Consider the following 16,052-nt stretch of genomic DNA (forward strand, 5'->3'; position numbering starts at 1 on the left):
AATTTATTTTATAAACTACTTGACCAAAACAAACATTACGTCATCTTGGAAGGCCAGTTCTAACTAATTATTAACTGACGTTCCCGGTTGTGGTAGCGTTTTTATATCCTTGTTAAAACATATTGCTCCTTTTGGAGTGTCACCCCGTGTAACCCCGCCCTCTCTGTTCTATTCAGAACGGCTCCAGTGAGAAACGTGAAGTTCGCCAGTTCCAGTTCACGGCGTGGCCCGACCACGGCGTGCCGGAATACCCGACACCCTTCCTGGCATTCCTGCGCCGGGTCAAGACCTGCAACCCGCCTGATGCTGGACCCATCATCGCCCACTGCAGGTCAGCAGCAGTAATAACACAAAGGATGTCCGATAATTATTAGCTTGGGAATCTCCAGAACTCTCTCAAACAAACCCAGCCATCATCATCATCGCTTATAACTGCATCAAACACCTTTGCATGTTCTTCCTGTGTGTGTGGGGGAGGGGGTGGGGGGGGTCATCCCACATTCCAAAAACATGCTAGGTTAATTAGCCACTCCAAATTGTCCATAGGTATGAATGTGAGTGTGAATGGTTGTTTGTCTATATGTGCCCTGTGATTGGCTGGCTGGCGACCAGTCCAGGGTGTAACCCGCCTCTCTTGCCCCAAGACAGCTGGGATAGGCTCCAGCATACCTGCAACCCTAGTGAGGCTAAGCGGCATAGAAAATGAATAAATGGATGGGCAAAATAGTTCAATCCAGTTCTGAAAACTGCAAACATTATGTAGTAAAACGAGTCATTCTAAATGATTTATTAGTGAATAAAATGGACGACATCCTCCTCCTCCGTGTGCTTTATGCATTACATAATCTCCCTTTCTTCACAGATCCACGTCGAGTGATCACATCATCTTTCCCTTCAAAGCAACACTTTTATTCTGCTCCTTTTCTCTCCATGTCTGTCTCTTGTTTCCCCACGCCGTCAAAAAGACTCACGCTAATCCGATCCCATTTTTCATGTTTCTTCCTTCCTTTTTTTTTTTTTTTTTTTTTTTTTACAAATTATATTTCTCCAAAAGGCTTATTCAAAGCCTCCCCCTTTTGTCAAGATAAGAAGACCTCAGTCAGTCCAAAACGTTGCGCTATGAAACTGAAATGGCAGCTCGCTTTGCTCGGTCTCCATCGCTGCTCCTGGTGTCATTTTAATGTATCGCCTGCCAGGATACGCTCAACGGCCACAACATTAGGCACACCTGGCACTCTGATCAAATGCCATGTGTTTATTATTATTATTCTGCTTTAGACTTAAGCTGTATCCTTTTGAGAGGTATTTTCACTTAATGTGTGTTAAGGATTAGGTTAGGGATAGGTTCCCACAATAACCCGCAATAAGATAAAATACGATAAAATCATTTTTATTTGTTTGTGATTATTGTGTATGTTAAAGGCTGTAAAACGCCTCATCATACACTTTATATGCATTTCTGAAAAATTAAATTATTAACAGACTCACTTTGTCAGACGTTCCCGGTTGTGGTAGCGTTTTTATGTCCTTGTTAAGACACATTGCACCTGTTGTAGTATTTTACTCCCCCTCGTAGTACTCCATAAACCGAATATTCATCACTAAGGAGGTTTATTAACAATGGTTTACAGTCAATCAAAACATCAATTAAGTAACATCAAATGTAAAACATCAATTAAATCAAGTATCAAAAACATGTTTTTTTAGGAATACCTGGAATATGAAATGATAAAAAAAAAATTTATTACGAAAATATTCCAAGAAAACAACCTGACCGGGTCATTTTTGACCCACTTATGGAAGGTTGGGGTAGTAACACAAAAAGTAAAATTTCTTAAAATGAATAAAAGATAAGTTAAAAATGTGAATGGCATGATATTAAAAACATGTTTTTTTTAGGAATAACTGGAATATGAAACGATGAAAAATTTTCATTACGAAGCTATTTCAAGAAAATAACCTAATAATAACGCTAATAATTTTAATACATTTGTATTATATTTTTATGATAATGATATAAACAATAATTAAATAATAATAATAATAATAGGCCCAGTTCCCTATTCAGATAATAAAATATAACTGGTAAAAGAATAAAATAATAATTTTGTCCTTCTCCTCTCTCCAGCGCCGGCGTGGGTCGGACGGGTTGCTTCATCGTAATCGACGCCATGCTGGAGCGTATCAAGCACGAGAAGACGGTTGACATTTACGGTCACGTGACGCTGATGCGCTCGCAACGGAACTACATGGTGCAGACGGAGGACCAGTACAGCTTCATTCACGACGCGCTGCTGGAGGCGGTGGCCTGCGGCAACACCGAGGTGGCGGCCCGCAGCCTCTACTCCTACATCCAAAAGCTGGCCCAGGTGGAGAGCGGCGAGCACGTCACCGGCATGGAGCTGGAGTTCAAGGTAGGAGGAAGTTTTTTAACATACTTGACTATGATAAAGTACAACGGTCGCTAATCGGGTATTTCCATTTGACATTTTGGCATGACTACTATTTTGATGAAAAATGTACTGAACCAGGGCTGCACAGCGGACGGGTGGTTAGCACATGGGTGGGTCGGCCAGGTGGTAGTGTAATGGTACAGCTGCCGCCTTTTAAGGCAGAGGGTTCAATCCAAGAATTTTTTTTTTTTTTTTTTAATTTTGTTCATCACCTCCACCAAGCGCAGTGCAAAAGTGTTTGTTTGTGTTGCAAATAACTTCTAAATTGATTTTGATGACATTTTCAGCAATTGTCAGAAATGGGATATGGAAGAACTGATCATAGTATTTTGGGGGTGATCCGGATCACCGTCTGGATACAGGATTTTTTTTTTTTTTTATGGATTCTTTAACATTGCAAGATTGTGAGACCATTTTTTGCATTTGTGCATATAAAAAAACTGCTGAGAGAACTCGGGGGGGAAAAATGACAAGACAAGTTTCCAACAGGTTCCACAAAATATCAAATACTAATCCAAAAAAATGTAGGATTATGAAAATGGCAATTAATTTTGCATAATTCAATTCACAGTTCCACATCTCCAAAAAGAGCAGGAAGAAGCCAAGCTTATTTAATTTAAGATTACTTAACGTTTTTACAACATAATTACATTTTATTGCATTTTTATTGCAAAAATACCTCAGACACTTGAACTGTAGTTCCCATCAATATAAAATCAATTCCAGCAAGCCTTGGTTATTTGGCAGCCGTTTGGCACGTTGTCTATGCGGTGTATTTAATATGCACAGGTTGACCCAAGAGCAACTTTCCACACACAAATAAGCTGGCCAGGGTGCCAGGATAATCCTCCTTACTGTCAGCTGTGGAGGAATGTAATGGCTCGTCGAGCTTTTTGAGGTATTTTAAGCAAACGGGGGACGGGGGCAGCGCTGTTGCTCAGATGGCAGTAAATAAAAGGAAGAGGCAAGCGGGTGGCTCCTGTCACGCAGTATTTGCCAGCCTGTCTTTGTAAATGTTTGCCATAGTTGGTGGTGTGCTTTTCAGTCATTGGCTGCCCATTGTTACCGATTCTTTGGCCAAGTCCGCAGATGACGCAAAAACTCATCAAATAGCACATTATTTTTAATAAAAATACAGTATGTTCAACTCTGCTGCACGGCGGTTGAGTGGTTAGCGAGCAGACCTCACTGCTAGGACACCACGGTTCAATCACCACCCTCGGCGATCTCTGTGTGGGGTTTTTGCCGGGTACTCCGGTTTCCTCCCACACTCCAAAAAACATGCTAGGTTAATTAGCGACTCCAAATTATCCATAGGTATGAATGTGAGTGTGAATGGTTGTTTGTCTATATGTGCCCTGTGATTGGCTGGCCACCAGTCCAGGGTGTACCCCGCCTCTCTCGGCCGAAGAAAGCTGGGGTAGGCTCCAGCATCCCCACGAGAGTATCACTAGGATACTGTGAACATCCAGCAGCAACACAACATTTTGATGAATGTAGTGGCTATGAGTGCTCGGCTAATGAACAAAAAGCATCGCATGCGCTAGCAGTCAAGTTTGCGGAAAGCATGTATTTTTCATGACTTTCCACATAAGATCTTGAATGATGTATTTGTGGTGTCCAAGAATAGTTAGCCACGTTGTTAGCATTAGTTTATGACATGACACCACCAAGTTAATCCTGGTTGTGTAACATTCCATGTTGCCATGCTTTTACCCTCCAACCCGTCAAATGGAGTCGACTGTGCTATAAATGGAAAGGAGCTGGCATGCCGGTCCACGGATACCCCGGATGTTTGGGTACACTGCAGCATGACATGTTGCCAGCGTTGGCTCCGAGTTGCGTATATCCACAGCAGTGTTGGTGGTATAGCTGAAGGTCTCTATAGTGCTGCCAGGCCACCTCAGACCCATCCAGGTCTCCTTGTGGAGCGCTGATCAAAGGCGATGCTGCAGCAGGAGATGAAGGGATGGCATGAGCACGGAGGCCTGAATCAACTCCAAGTGACCAGGATTCGTTGATCCTGCAGGGGAATTGAGGAACACCTGGAGATGCGAGGAGAACACGCGAGCTCCAAGTGGACAAGGAGTGAGCTCGGACGCATCTCGCTTCCTTTCCTATTTCCTGGTGTCGGTGATGTCCTGGGTGTGTCTGGGACGTCTCTGGACTGAAAGGAACCCTAAACAATTTATGCTAGTTTTTATTGCACACTAACCTGGAGTCATAGAACACAGACGCTCGTCTTAGGACTGGTATTAGTATTTGATGGTTACTATTTTATTATTATTATTATTATTATTATTAATATTATTATTATTATTATTATTATTATTATTATTATTATTATTATTATTATTATTATTATTATTATTATATCATATTTATTATTATTATTAATTTTTATTATTCTATTATATTTATTATTATTATTACCATTATTAAAAATAATAAAAATACAGCTGTTTGATACGTTTCTACACATCGGGACGCATCGAGGCATCATGTCACGTATTAAAAGTGACATTTGTTTATTTATTGTATGTTTTTTTTCTACGATAGCACACTGTCCCCATACATCACACATGCCACACAAATAAATTTAATTTAATTTTATTTAATTTAATTTAATTTAATTTAATTTAATTTAATTTAATTTTAAATACAAAATTAATTAATTATAATAATAGTATTACGTATAGTGATATTATTAGTTATGTATGTATACAAATAATAAAATGTTATATATAAAAATATTTTATATATAATATTAATAATTTAGGTATGATAATAATAATTAATATATACTGCATATATATATATATGTATATATACTACATACATACAAACACAAGTACATACATAATAAAATCCACCTTCCCTCCCGCCTAAGGGATATGGATCTGGGCCCCATGCCCCACACCCCCACGGTCCCACGCAGCAGCCAAGCCAGAGCACCCGGGGCAAACCCCGGCCCACCCCCAGAGGTGAGGGAGGCTGTGGAGGGACCACCGAGCGCACACACACACACTCTGGACAGACCCCCACCAGCAGCCCAGCAAACGGGGCCATAGACACCCGGCACCTGGCCACCCACCTCCCCCAGAAAATAAAATTGACATTTATTAAACAGACAAGGTTCATTGATTCTTTATTATTAAAAAAATATGTTATTTATTCTAAGCCAAAGAGTTAAACAATAATACATTTTTAATAATAAAAAACATAAACACAGTGAAATATGTCCAAGGTTCAACACCAGGCTGACTCCACTACAAGAACCTTAGATTCCACATTAGACGTCCACGTGATTGGAAAAAAAAAAGAATGACGCACACAATCCTTAGCCGGAGCATCCCTTTTTGCGAGACGATGTTTTATGGATGCACACATTGCAGCATTATCAAAGGAGGGGGTGACCCACTTTTTGGGGGAGTTTGCTGTTTCATGCATTCTTTATCTCCCAGCTTGTTTGTGTGTTTGTGTGTTTGGCACATTTCTTCAGCGCTGAAATTGACCCTGCAGGACTCTGTGATGTGCAAAAAGGATCAACGTACGCACTGCTTTTCCATACTTAATAAGGAATGACCCTGGAAAACTGAAGGGATTTCAAAATCTGATGAAAGTCGGAGTTATTAAAAATAACCCCCACCTATGCTCGCCGTCCCCTGCTCTTCTTTCCACTTCCATCTTTTTTTTTTTTAACGACCGTGGACCCTGCCAATTCTTCCCTGCCTCCCATCAACGGCACGCTTTCCTTTCATCTTCCTCCCTCTCGCTCGCCCGCATCCCTCGCTCTCTCTCTCTCTCTCTCTCTCGCTCCACATTTTCCGCACCCACTTTTTGGTAAGAGTTCCTGTGTTGCTTCCATTTATATCAATCTGTTCCTCTGTCTTACCCCCACCAGCGTTTGGCCAACTCCAAAGCCCACACGTCACGCTTCATCAGCGCCAACCTTCCCTGCAACAAGTTCAAGAACCGGCTGGTCAACATCATGCCCTACGAGACCACGCGTGTCTGCCTGCAGCCAATCAGAGGCCTGGAAGGATCCGACTACATCAACGCTAGTTTCATTGACGGATACAGGTAGGAGGGAACGGAGGAAATAGGCCACAGGAAACATAACTCATTCACCATAAATATGGAATATAGGTCAAATGTACAGATTATTAAAGTTATTCATATTTATCTTTATGCTTAATTTATAATATTTGTCATCAAGCTTTAAGATTTGTTCGGAAATCCTTGAACGTGTCATAGTTCTGTTCAAAAAATGGACTCAGCCATAAAAATGTATGTATTTTCCACTTCACAGAACAGAACTATGACATGTTCAAGGATTTCCGAACAAATCAATTTTATAATATTTGTCAACAAGTTTTAAGATTTGTTCGGAAATCCTTGAACGTGTCATAGTTCTGTTCAAAAAATGGACTCAGCCATAAAAATGTATGTATTTTCCACTTCACAGAACAGAACTATGACACGTTCAAGGATTTCCGAACAAATCAATTTTATAATATTTGTCATCAAGTTTTAAGATTTGTTCGGAAATCCTTGAACGTGTCATAGTTCTGTTCAAAAAATGGACTCAGCCATAAAAATGTATGTATTTTCCACTTCACAGAACAGAACTATGACATGTTCAAGGATTTCCGAACAAATCAATTTTATAATATTTGTCATCAAGTTTTAAGATTTGTTCGGAAATCCTTGAACGTGTCATAGTTCTGTTCAAAAAATGGACTCAGCCATAAAAATGTATGTATTTTCCACTTCACAGAACAGAACTATGACACGTTCAAGGATTTCCGAACAAATCAATTTTATAATATTTGTCATCAAGTTTTAAGATTTGTTCGGAAATCCTTGAACGTGTCATAGTTCTGTTCAAAAAATGGACTCAGCCATAAAAATGTATGTATTTTCCACTTCACAGAACAGAACTATGACATGTTCAAGGATTTCCGAACAAATCAATTTTATAATATTTGTCATCAAGTTTTAAGATTTGTTCGGAAATCCTTGAACGTGTCATAGTTCTGTTCAAAAAATGGACTCAGCCATAAAAATGTATGTATTTTCCACTTCACAGAACAGAACTATGACACGTTCAAGGATTTCCGAACAAATCAATTTTATAATATTTGTCATCAAGTTTTAAGATTTGTTCGGAAATCCTTGAACGTGTCATAGTTCTGTTCAAAAAATGGACTCAGCCATAAAAATGTATGTATTTTCCACTTCACAGAACAGAACTATGACATGTTCAAGGATTTCCGAACAAATTAATTTTATAATATTTGTCATCAAGTTTTAAGATTTGTTCAGAAATCCTTGAACGTGTCATAGTTCTGTTCAAAAAATGGACTCAGCCATAAAAATGTATGTATTTTCCACTTCACAGAACAGAACTATGACATGTTCAAGGATTTCCGAACAAATCAATTTTATAATATTTGTCATCAAGCTTTAAGATTTGTTCGGAAATCCTTGAACGTGTCATAGTTCTGTTCAAAAAATGGACTCAGCCATAAAAATGTATGTATTTTCCACTTCACAGAACAGAACTATGACATGTTCAAGGATTTCCGAACAAATCAATTTTATAATATTTGTCATCAAGTTTTAAGATTTGTTCGGAAATCCTTGAACGTGTCATAGTTCTGTTCAAAAAATGGACTCAGCCATAAAAATGTATGTATTTTCCACTTCACAGAACAGAACTATGACATGTTCAAGGATTTCCGAACAAATCAATTTTATAATATTTGTCATCAAGTTTTAAGATTTGTTCGGAAATCCTTGAACGTGTCATAGTTCTGTTCAAAAAATGGACTCAGCCATAAAAATGTATGTATTTTCCACTTCACAGAACAGAACTATGACATGTTCAAGGATTTCCGAACAAATCAATTTTATAATATTTGTCATCAAGTTTTAAGATTTGTTCGGAAATCCTTGAACGTGTCATAGTTCTGTTCAAAAAATGGACTCAGCCATAAAAATGTATGTATTTTCCACTTCACAGAACAGAACTATGACATGTTCAAGGATTTCCGAACAAATCAATTTTATAATATTTGTCATCAAGTTTTAAGATTTGTTCGGAAATCCTTGAACGTGTCATAGTTCTGTTCAAAAAATGGACTCAGCCATAAAAATGTATGTATTTTCCACTTCACAGAACAGAACTATGACACGTTCAAGGATTTCCGAACAAATCAATTTTATAATATTTGTCATCAAGTTTTTAGGTTTTGTTCGGAAATCCTTGAACGTGTCATAGTTCTGTTCAAAAAATGGACTCAGCCATAAAAATGTATGTATTTTCCACTTCACAGAACAGAACTATGACATGTTCAAGGATTTCTGAACAAATCAATTTTATAATATTTGTCATCAAGTTTTAAGATTTGTTCGGAAATCCTTGAACGTGTCATAGTTCTGTTCAAAAAATATATAAAAATATCTGTATTCTCCACTTCACAGAACAGAACTATGACACGTTCAAGGATTTCCGAACAAATCTTAAAGCTTGATGGCAAATATTATAAATTCGATTTATTAAAAATTCCAATTAATTGCGATAAATGAGCGACTACTGTGATGGACTCAGCCATAAAAATGTTGGTATTCTCCACTTCACAGAACAGAACTATGACACGTTCAAGGATTTCCGAACAAATCTTAAAGCTTGATGACAAATATTATAAATTTGATTTGTTCGGAAATCCTTGAACGCTTGGTTCAAGGATTAACACATAGTTTTGTGCTGTGACATGCAAACTTTTTTGGGGGCTCCTTGAACGTGTCATAATTCTGTTCTGTTCAAAAAATGGACTCAGCCATAAAAATGTCTGTATTCTCCACTTCACAGAACAGAACTATGACACGTTCAAGGATTTCCGAACAAATCTTAAAGCTTGATGACAAGTATTATAAATTCGATTTGTTCGGAAATCCTTGAACGCGTCATAGTTCTGTTCTGTGAAGTGGAGAAAACAGACATTTTTATGGCTGAGTCCATCACAGTAGTTGCTCATTTATCGCAATTATTTGAAATTTTTAATAAATCCAATTTATAATATTTATAATATTTAACAAGCTTTAAGATTTGTTCGGAAATCCTTGAACGTGTCATAGTTCTGTTCTGTGAAGCGGAGAATAGTCGCTCATTTATCGCAATTAATTGGAATTTTTAATAAATCAAATATTTTGGTAGTCGGAGCATAAAAAAACAATTCATTTTTGACAACTTTAGAGCCCTCTGGACAATAAATAGCACCCCTATAGTCTTTAAGGCGTCGAATGAGCTGCCCCCGCCCCCAAATGCATCTCGTACCCGAGGGCCAGCTCCAACTTGACATGGGAAGCTTTAAGTCTCGTCTTAAAACCCTTTTAGTTCTTTTTATTTTAATTGGTTTTATTTGTTTTTATTAATTTAGTTTTATATTTAATAAATTTACTTTAAATTTAGTTTTATTAATTTTAATTGCTTTTATTTTTTTATACTTTTATTGCTTTGCTTTTAATATTTTAATATCTATTTTATTTCTTATTTGATCTTTTAGCTTTGGATTATTACTTTTTATTTGACTATTCCGTGCAGCACTTTGGAAACTTTATAAAATGTGCTAAATAAATAAAGTGGCTTGGATGGGAAACAGCAAACGTACGCTTGGAGAGAGCATGAAAAAGAAAAAAGTCCAGTGACAGACCAAAAGTTCTAACGTGATGTAACTCTTGGTCTCCAGGCAACAAAAGGCCTACATTGCCACACAGGGCCCTCTGGCAGAAACCACAGAGGACTTCTGGAGAATGCTCTGGGAGAACAATTCCACCATTGTCGTCATGCTGACCAAACTGAGAGAGATGGGAAGGGTAGGACAAATCACGATAAAAAAAAAAAAAAAAAAAAAAGATATCGCCATCTAAAAAAGAAACGCTGTTATGTCTGTTCACGCAGGAAAAGTGTCATCAGTACTGGCCAGCGGAGCGCTCTGCCAGGTACCAGTACTTTGTGGTGGACCCCATGGCGGAGTACAACATGCCTCAGTACATCCTTCGAGAGTTCAAAGTCACAGATGCCAGGGTAAGACAATCAGTCAAAAAAAGCACCAAATAAGCAGCAAACAATGCATCAATTGGTCACACGCATGTCGTGTATGAACATGTAGAAACAGTGGAACGTGCTCGAAACAAATTCATTTGGTCCACAAAGCCTCCACACAGAGATGGCAGAGAGTGGAATCGAACTCGAGTCTCCTAGCTGCGAGACCCATGTGATAACCACTCATCCACCGTGCAGCCGTAGACATAAAGTCACACTATAAATTAGAAAAATCATCAATATGACCCAAAGTTTGCGATTCCTGTCGCCACAATAGAGTACCAACTCATTGTCCAACCATTATAATTATATACGTACTTGTACTCACATGATAAACATCATTATAATTATATACTGGTACTCACATGATAAACACCATTATAAAAAAATGTTCCATGTAAACCCCACACAGAGATGGGTGGAATCAAACTCGGGTCTTTTAGCTGTGAGGCCTTCACGCTAACCACTCAACCACCGCGCATCCCATGTTATGAAGTCTTAAATGCAAAACTCACAAATAAGCGCGTCTTTGTCGGTTGTTCACCTGCTGGTGCACACTTTCGTCGCCAAGTAATAGCGAAGCATCCGCGCCTCAACGCTCGCCTCTCGCGAGGCAGTCACGTATTTAATCGCACAATTTGACACGCCGCGTGGGCCCTCAGGTTGTGTGTTAAAATGTCCCGTTTTTTGTTTTGTTTTTTTTTTTTCTCCTCTTTTTCCCGAGCGCATTGTGTTGTTGTCTTGGCCTCTTTCCTTTTATTTTTTAATCCTCTTGCCGAGGAAAAATGTATCGCAGATGAAAGACAAAGGCCGGAAAAGAAAGGAAACAGAGAAACATGACATGTGCAAAAAAACAGTTGGCGTATGGAAATGATGGTAATAGAATGGTTGTATTAAACATGGAAGAGCAGCTAAACTCACAACTACCACAGTAGCATGCTGCTATTTCGTATATATTTGATTATACTATAGCCATTATTCATAGCGGTTCTTGTCAGCCACCATCTGCAGTCATGGATGATACATAGTGAATACATGAATGTTTATATACCGTTTTCATGTCATCTTTTCAAGCATCAGATGCATAATAAGTCCACAGAAATCTGTCCATATTTTTATATACTGTATATATATGAAATTAAAAACTTTAATTAAAACGAAAACAACAACAAATGGAAAAAAAAAATTGCTGGCCCACAGCTCATTCTAAAAATACATACAATTAAGCATAGAATCTTACAAAGCTGCACAGTGGAAAAGTGGTTACCATGTAGGTCTCACAGCTAGGAGACCCGGGTTCAATTCCACCCTCGGCCATCTCTGTGTGGAGTTTGCATGTTCTCCTCGTTCATGTGTTTTTTTTTTACTCCAGGTACTCCGGTTTCCTCCCACATTCCAAAAACATGCTAGGTTAATTAGCCACTCCAAATTGTCCATAGGTATGAATGTGAGTGTGAATGGTTGTTTGTCTATATATGTGCCCTGTGATTGGCTGGGATAGGCTCCAGCACCCCCACGACAGTATCACTCGGATACTGTGAACATCCAGCAGCAACACAACATTTTGGCATGACTACTATTTTGACGGGTGGTTAGCACACAGGCTTCACAGCTAGGAAACCACGGTTCAATTCCACCCTCGGGCATCTCTGTGTGGAGTTTGCATGTTCACGCCGGGTACTCCGGTTTCCTCCCACATTCCAAAAACATGCTAGGTTAATTAGCGACTCCAAATTGTCCATAGGTATGAATGTGAGTGTGAATGGTTGTTTGTCTATATGTGCCCTGTGATTGGCTGGCCACCAGTCCAGGGTGTACCCCGCCTCTCTCGCCCGAAGACAGCTGGGATAGGCTCCAGCGACCTTTGTGAGGATAAGCGGTAGAAAATGAATGAATGAATGAATAATCTTACCGGAATAAAGTCACAATAGAACAGGAATAAAGTCCCAATATTAAAAAAATTAAATTAAAATAAATACTTTTTTATACTTTATTTTTATATATTTTTATTTAGTTTAATTTTTTATATATTTGTATATATTTTTTATATATTTTTATATATTTTAACAACAACAAATGGAAAAAAATTGCTGTAATTTTACGAGTAGGAAGTCAAAATACACCACAAGGACGCAGAACACAATGCGTAATCATACTATGTTAAAAAAAAATTGCAAAATTAATTATTGAAACGACTTTCTAAGGGTGCACTTCGGTCTGAAAGCAACATTATTGCGGCCGACGCCAGACTAAATCCAATCCCAGTTTACCTTACCGTGTTCTTGTTCCTAACGTATTCTTTACAAGTTTATCAAAATCAATTTCACACCAAATTGCCCGGATTGACTTTTTGTCCAGTGGGTTTGACAACTTGTCAGTTTTTATTTTCTATTTTTTTTACCATCCAATCCCACCTCCTCGTCTTCTATCTGTGCTTCTTAAGACCCCCCCCCATCTCCAACCCCCCCACAACACTCATCCATCAAATTGGACTATCGATCGCATCACAGGATTATCCTATTCAACACGGTGTCTCGGACAAGACGCGTGTCACGGCGAATGCACTATTGATTAGTTTCAGGTCCAAGCGGCTACAAACCAACAGGAGACAAAATTGGGGAGACGTGGATGGACCTCTTCTTTAGACGGCACTAAGCATCCATATTTGTTCTTCAAATGTGGAAAGGCGGACCCAAGTCTGTTGTGATTTGATGCATCTTATCGGTACAACATGCGTAAAATAGGAAAATACCCTCAGAAGTTTGGACCTTAATGGAGTCGTTTACTCTGTCCGCCGAGAAACTCAATTTCATATCCGCCACAAAATGGACAAGGTCGCCGCATTTAAAGGTCGCAACTTGTCGACCATACGCAATTCTCAAAACATCTTCTTCAAACCTTTAGCAATTTTCTTATGCGATGGAAATATTAAAGAAAAAAATATGTTATATTATTATTTAAATCTGAATATTTTGAGAAATAATGCGACAAAAGTAAAGTCAAAAGTCATAATAATGAGAAGAAAATTTACAAGAGGAAAATTGTAATAGTTGGGAAAAAAAAAAACAGCAGCAGAAATTATGAGGAAAAATAAAGCCATTTTAGTAGAACAGTGTTGAAATATTAAAGAAAAAAATATGTTATATTATTATTTGCTTAAGTCTGAATATTTTGAGAAATAATGCGACAAAAGTAAAGTCAAAAGTCATAATAATAATAAGAAAATTTACAAGAAGAAAGTTGTAATAGTTGGGAAAAAACAAAAAACAGCAGAAATTATGAGGAAAAATAAAGCACAGTGTTGAAATATTAAAGAATTTTTTTAATATATTATTATTTGTTTAAGTCTGAATATTTTGAGAAATAATGCGACAAAAGTAAAGTCAAAAGTCAAATAATAATAAGAAAATTTACAAGAAGAAAACTGTAATAGTTGGGAGAAAAAAAACAGCAGAAATTATGAGGAAAAATAAAGCCATTTTAGTAGAACAGTGTTGAAATATTAAAGAAAAAAATATGTTATATTATTATTTGCTTAAGTCTGAATATTTTGAGAAATAATGCGACAAAAGTAAAGTCAAAAGTCATAATAATGAGAAGAAAATTTACAAGAGGAAAATTGTAATAGTTGGGCAAAAAAAACCCAGCAGAAATTATTAGGAAAAATAAAGCCATTTTAGTAGAACAGTGTTGAAATATTAAAGAAAAAAATATGTTATATTATTATTTGTTTAAGTCTGAATATTTTGAGAAATAATGCAACAAAAGTAAAGTCAAGTCATAATAATGAGAAGAAAATTTACTATTTTTAAAATTTTAAATTAACTATTTTGTAATAGTTGGGCAAAAAAACCCCAGCAGAAATTATGAGGAAAAATAAAACAATTTTTAGCCAATCAGATTTCAAGGTAGCCTCACAGGGCCATCTAGCAGGCGTACAATAACATCAGTATTTTTTCCGCCGTCTGATTGGCTGGTGTTAGCAAGACCGTGCAGTGCTTAGGTCATCTTGCTCAGAAACGAGACAGACATGATGTTGTTAATCGTTCTTGAAATGAAAATAAAACATTTGGGAAATGGTCTGGACTTTTTTTTGATAAGTGATCTGCAGTTTTTCCATCATTTTGCATCAGTGAAAACATATTTTAAATGTTTCTAAAAGTTTTTTTTTTCCTGGGAGCTAAAGACCGACCTTACATCGATTGGTCATCTGCATAATCTGACGCCCATTTTGAATTCTCCAATGATCCAATTTTTCCAATGACAACAGTCGTAGGCGCGGTCGAGTTAGCGTCCCGCTGAATGACCCTGACTTTCTGTTCCTGCAGGACGGCCAGTCCAGGACGGTAAGGCAGTTCCAGTTTACCGACTGGCCGGAGCAAGGCGTTCCTAAATCTGGAGAGGGCTTTATCGATTTCATTGGCCAGGTGCATAAAACCAAGGAGCAGTTTGGACAAGATGGGCCCATCTCCGTACACTGCAGGTAAGCGGCATCCCCGATTAAAACCATGGATTTAAAACTCTTTTTGAGATGAGGTTTCACGATGAAATCACAACTACTTCTTATGTAGTAGTCCTCACACATTCACCGGATAATATACAGTACCGCCTTTCTTTTTGCTGTGGCATTACCACAGGCCCATTTCCTCCATAATTGATAAGGCTGAAATGCAGCGTGGCATTTGCAAAGAGGAGGCACATGAAATAAAAGCAGCCATTCTTTTTGTTTTTATGATCCATGATGGATTCTAATACCTGAGGTGTAGGTTCCAAGGTAACCTACATCATTAACCAGCCATGCTGGACTTGGGGAGAACCGGATATTTGCTCGGATTAATCATGTTCAGTCCTTGAGCGGGATCTATTGTCTGGCTTTTGTAGAATATGATGCATTCTTTGAGAAAAAAAATATATTGTTGCATAATTTCAACTTCAATTTCAATTCAAGTTTACCGTAAATTCCAATGTATAAGCTGTAACCCTGACATTTTGAGGAAAAAAATTTCAAAATTTCCAAATTCAACACTAAATTCATCACACAGCAACTTAACACCCGAAAGGTGTTTGAGGAAAAAAAACGATTTTAACATATATAAGCTGCCCTCAACTGTAAGACGCACATGCCCATGTCGCAAAATGACATTTTGTGGTACACTCGAGTCTGTGAGGTTCCAGGCGGCTCTTTGACAGAAGGCAATCAAAACCCGTGGGAAAACTCACAAAAAGTGTGTCAACCCCTTCGGAAAAAGCAGGTGGTCGTTACTCAATATAACAGTCTGACTCACTGTCATTTTTACAAAGAACACTAAATTCATCACACAGCAACTTAACACCCCAAAGGTGTTTGAGGGGGGAAAAAAACAATTTTAACATATATAAGCTGCCCTCAACTGTAAGACGCACATGCCCACGTCATGAAATGACATTTTGTGGTACACTCGAGTCTGTGAGGTTCCAGGCGGCTCTTTGACAGAAGGCAATCAGAACCT

The 16,052-nt window shown here is 38.0% G+C and overlaps 1 protein-coding gene across 12 annotated transcripts in view; it reads left to right on the forward strand.

Annotated features, from left to right (window-relative positions):
* ptprsa (protein tyrosine phosphatase receptor type Sa) overlaps window positions 1-16,052 on the forward strand; it is a 312,838-nt gene that overhangs the window by 286,181 nt on the left and 10,605 nt on the right. For all 12 annotated transcript variants that reach the window (XM_078790398.1, XM_078790401.1, XM_078790402.1 and 9 more), the window contains 6 exons: window positions 177-331; window positions 2,129-2,414; window positions 6,358-6,536; window positions 10,208-10,334; window positions 10,420-10,545; window positions 14,892-15,046. In XM_078790398.1, the coding sequence (XP_078646524.1) occupies window positions 177-331; window positions 2,129-2,414; window positions 6,358-6,536; window positions 10,208-10,334; window positions 10,420-10,545; window positions 14,892-15,046 (1,028 nt within the window). The remainder of the gene's footprint in view (window positions 1-176; window positions 332-2,128; window positions 2,415-6,357; window positions 6,537-10,207; window positions 10,335-10,419; window positions 10,546-14,891; window positions 15,047-16,052) is intronic.

This window comes from Doryrhamphus excisus, linkage group LG4, assembly GCF_037039965.1.
Source record: "Doryrhamphus excisus strain RoL-2023G ecotype Guam linkage group LG4, RoL_Dexc_Guam_v1.1, whole genome shotgun sequence".
NCBI classification, from domain to species: domain Eukaryota; kingdom Metazoa; phylum Chordata; class Actinopteri; order Syngnathiformes; family Syngnathidae; genus Doryrhamphus; species Doryrhamphus excisus.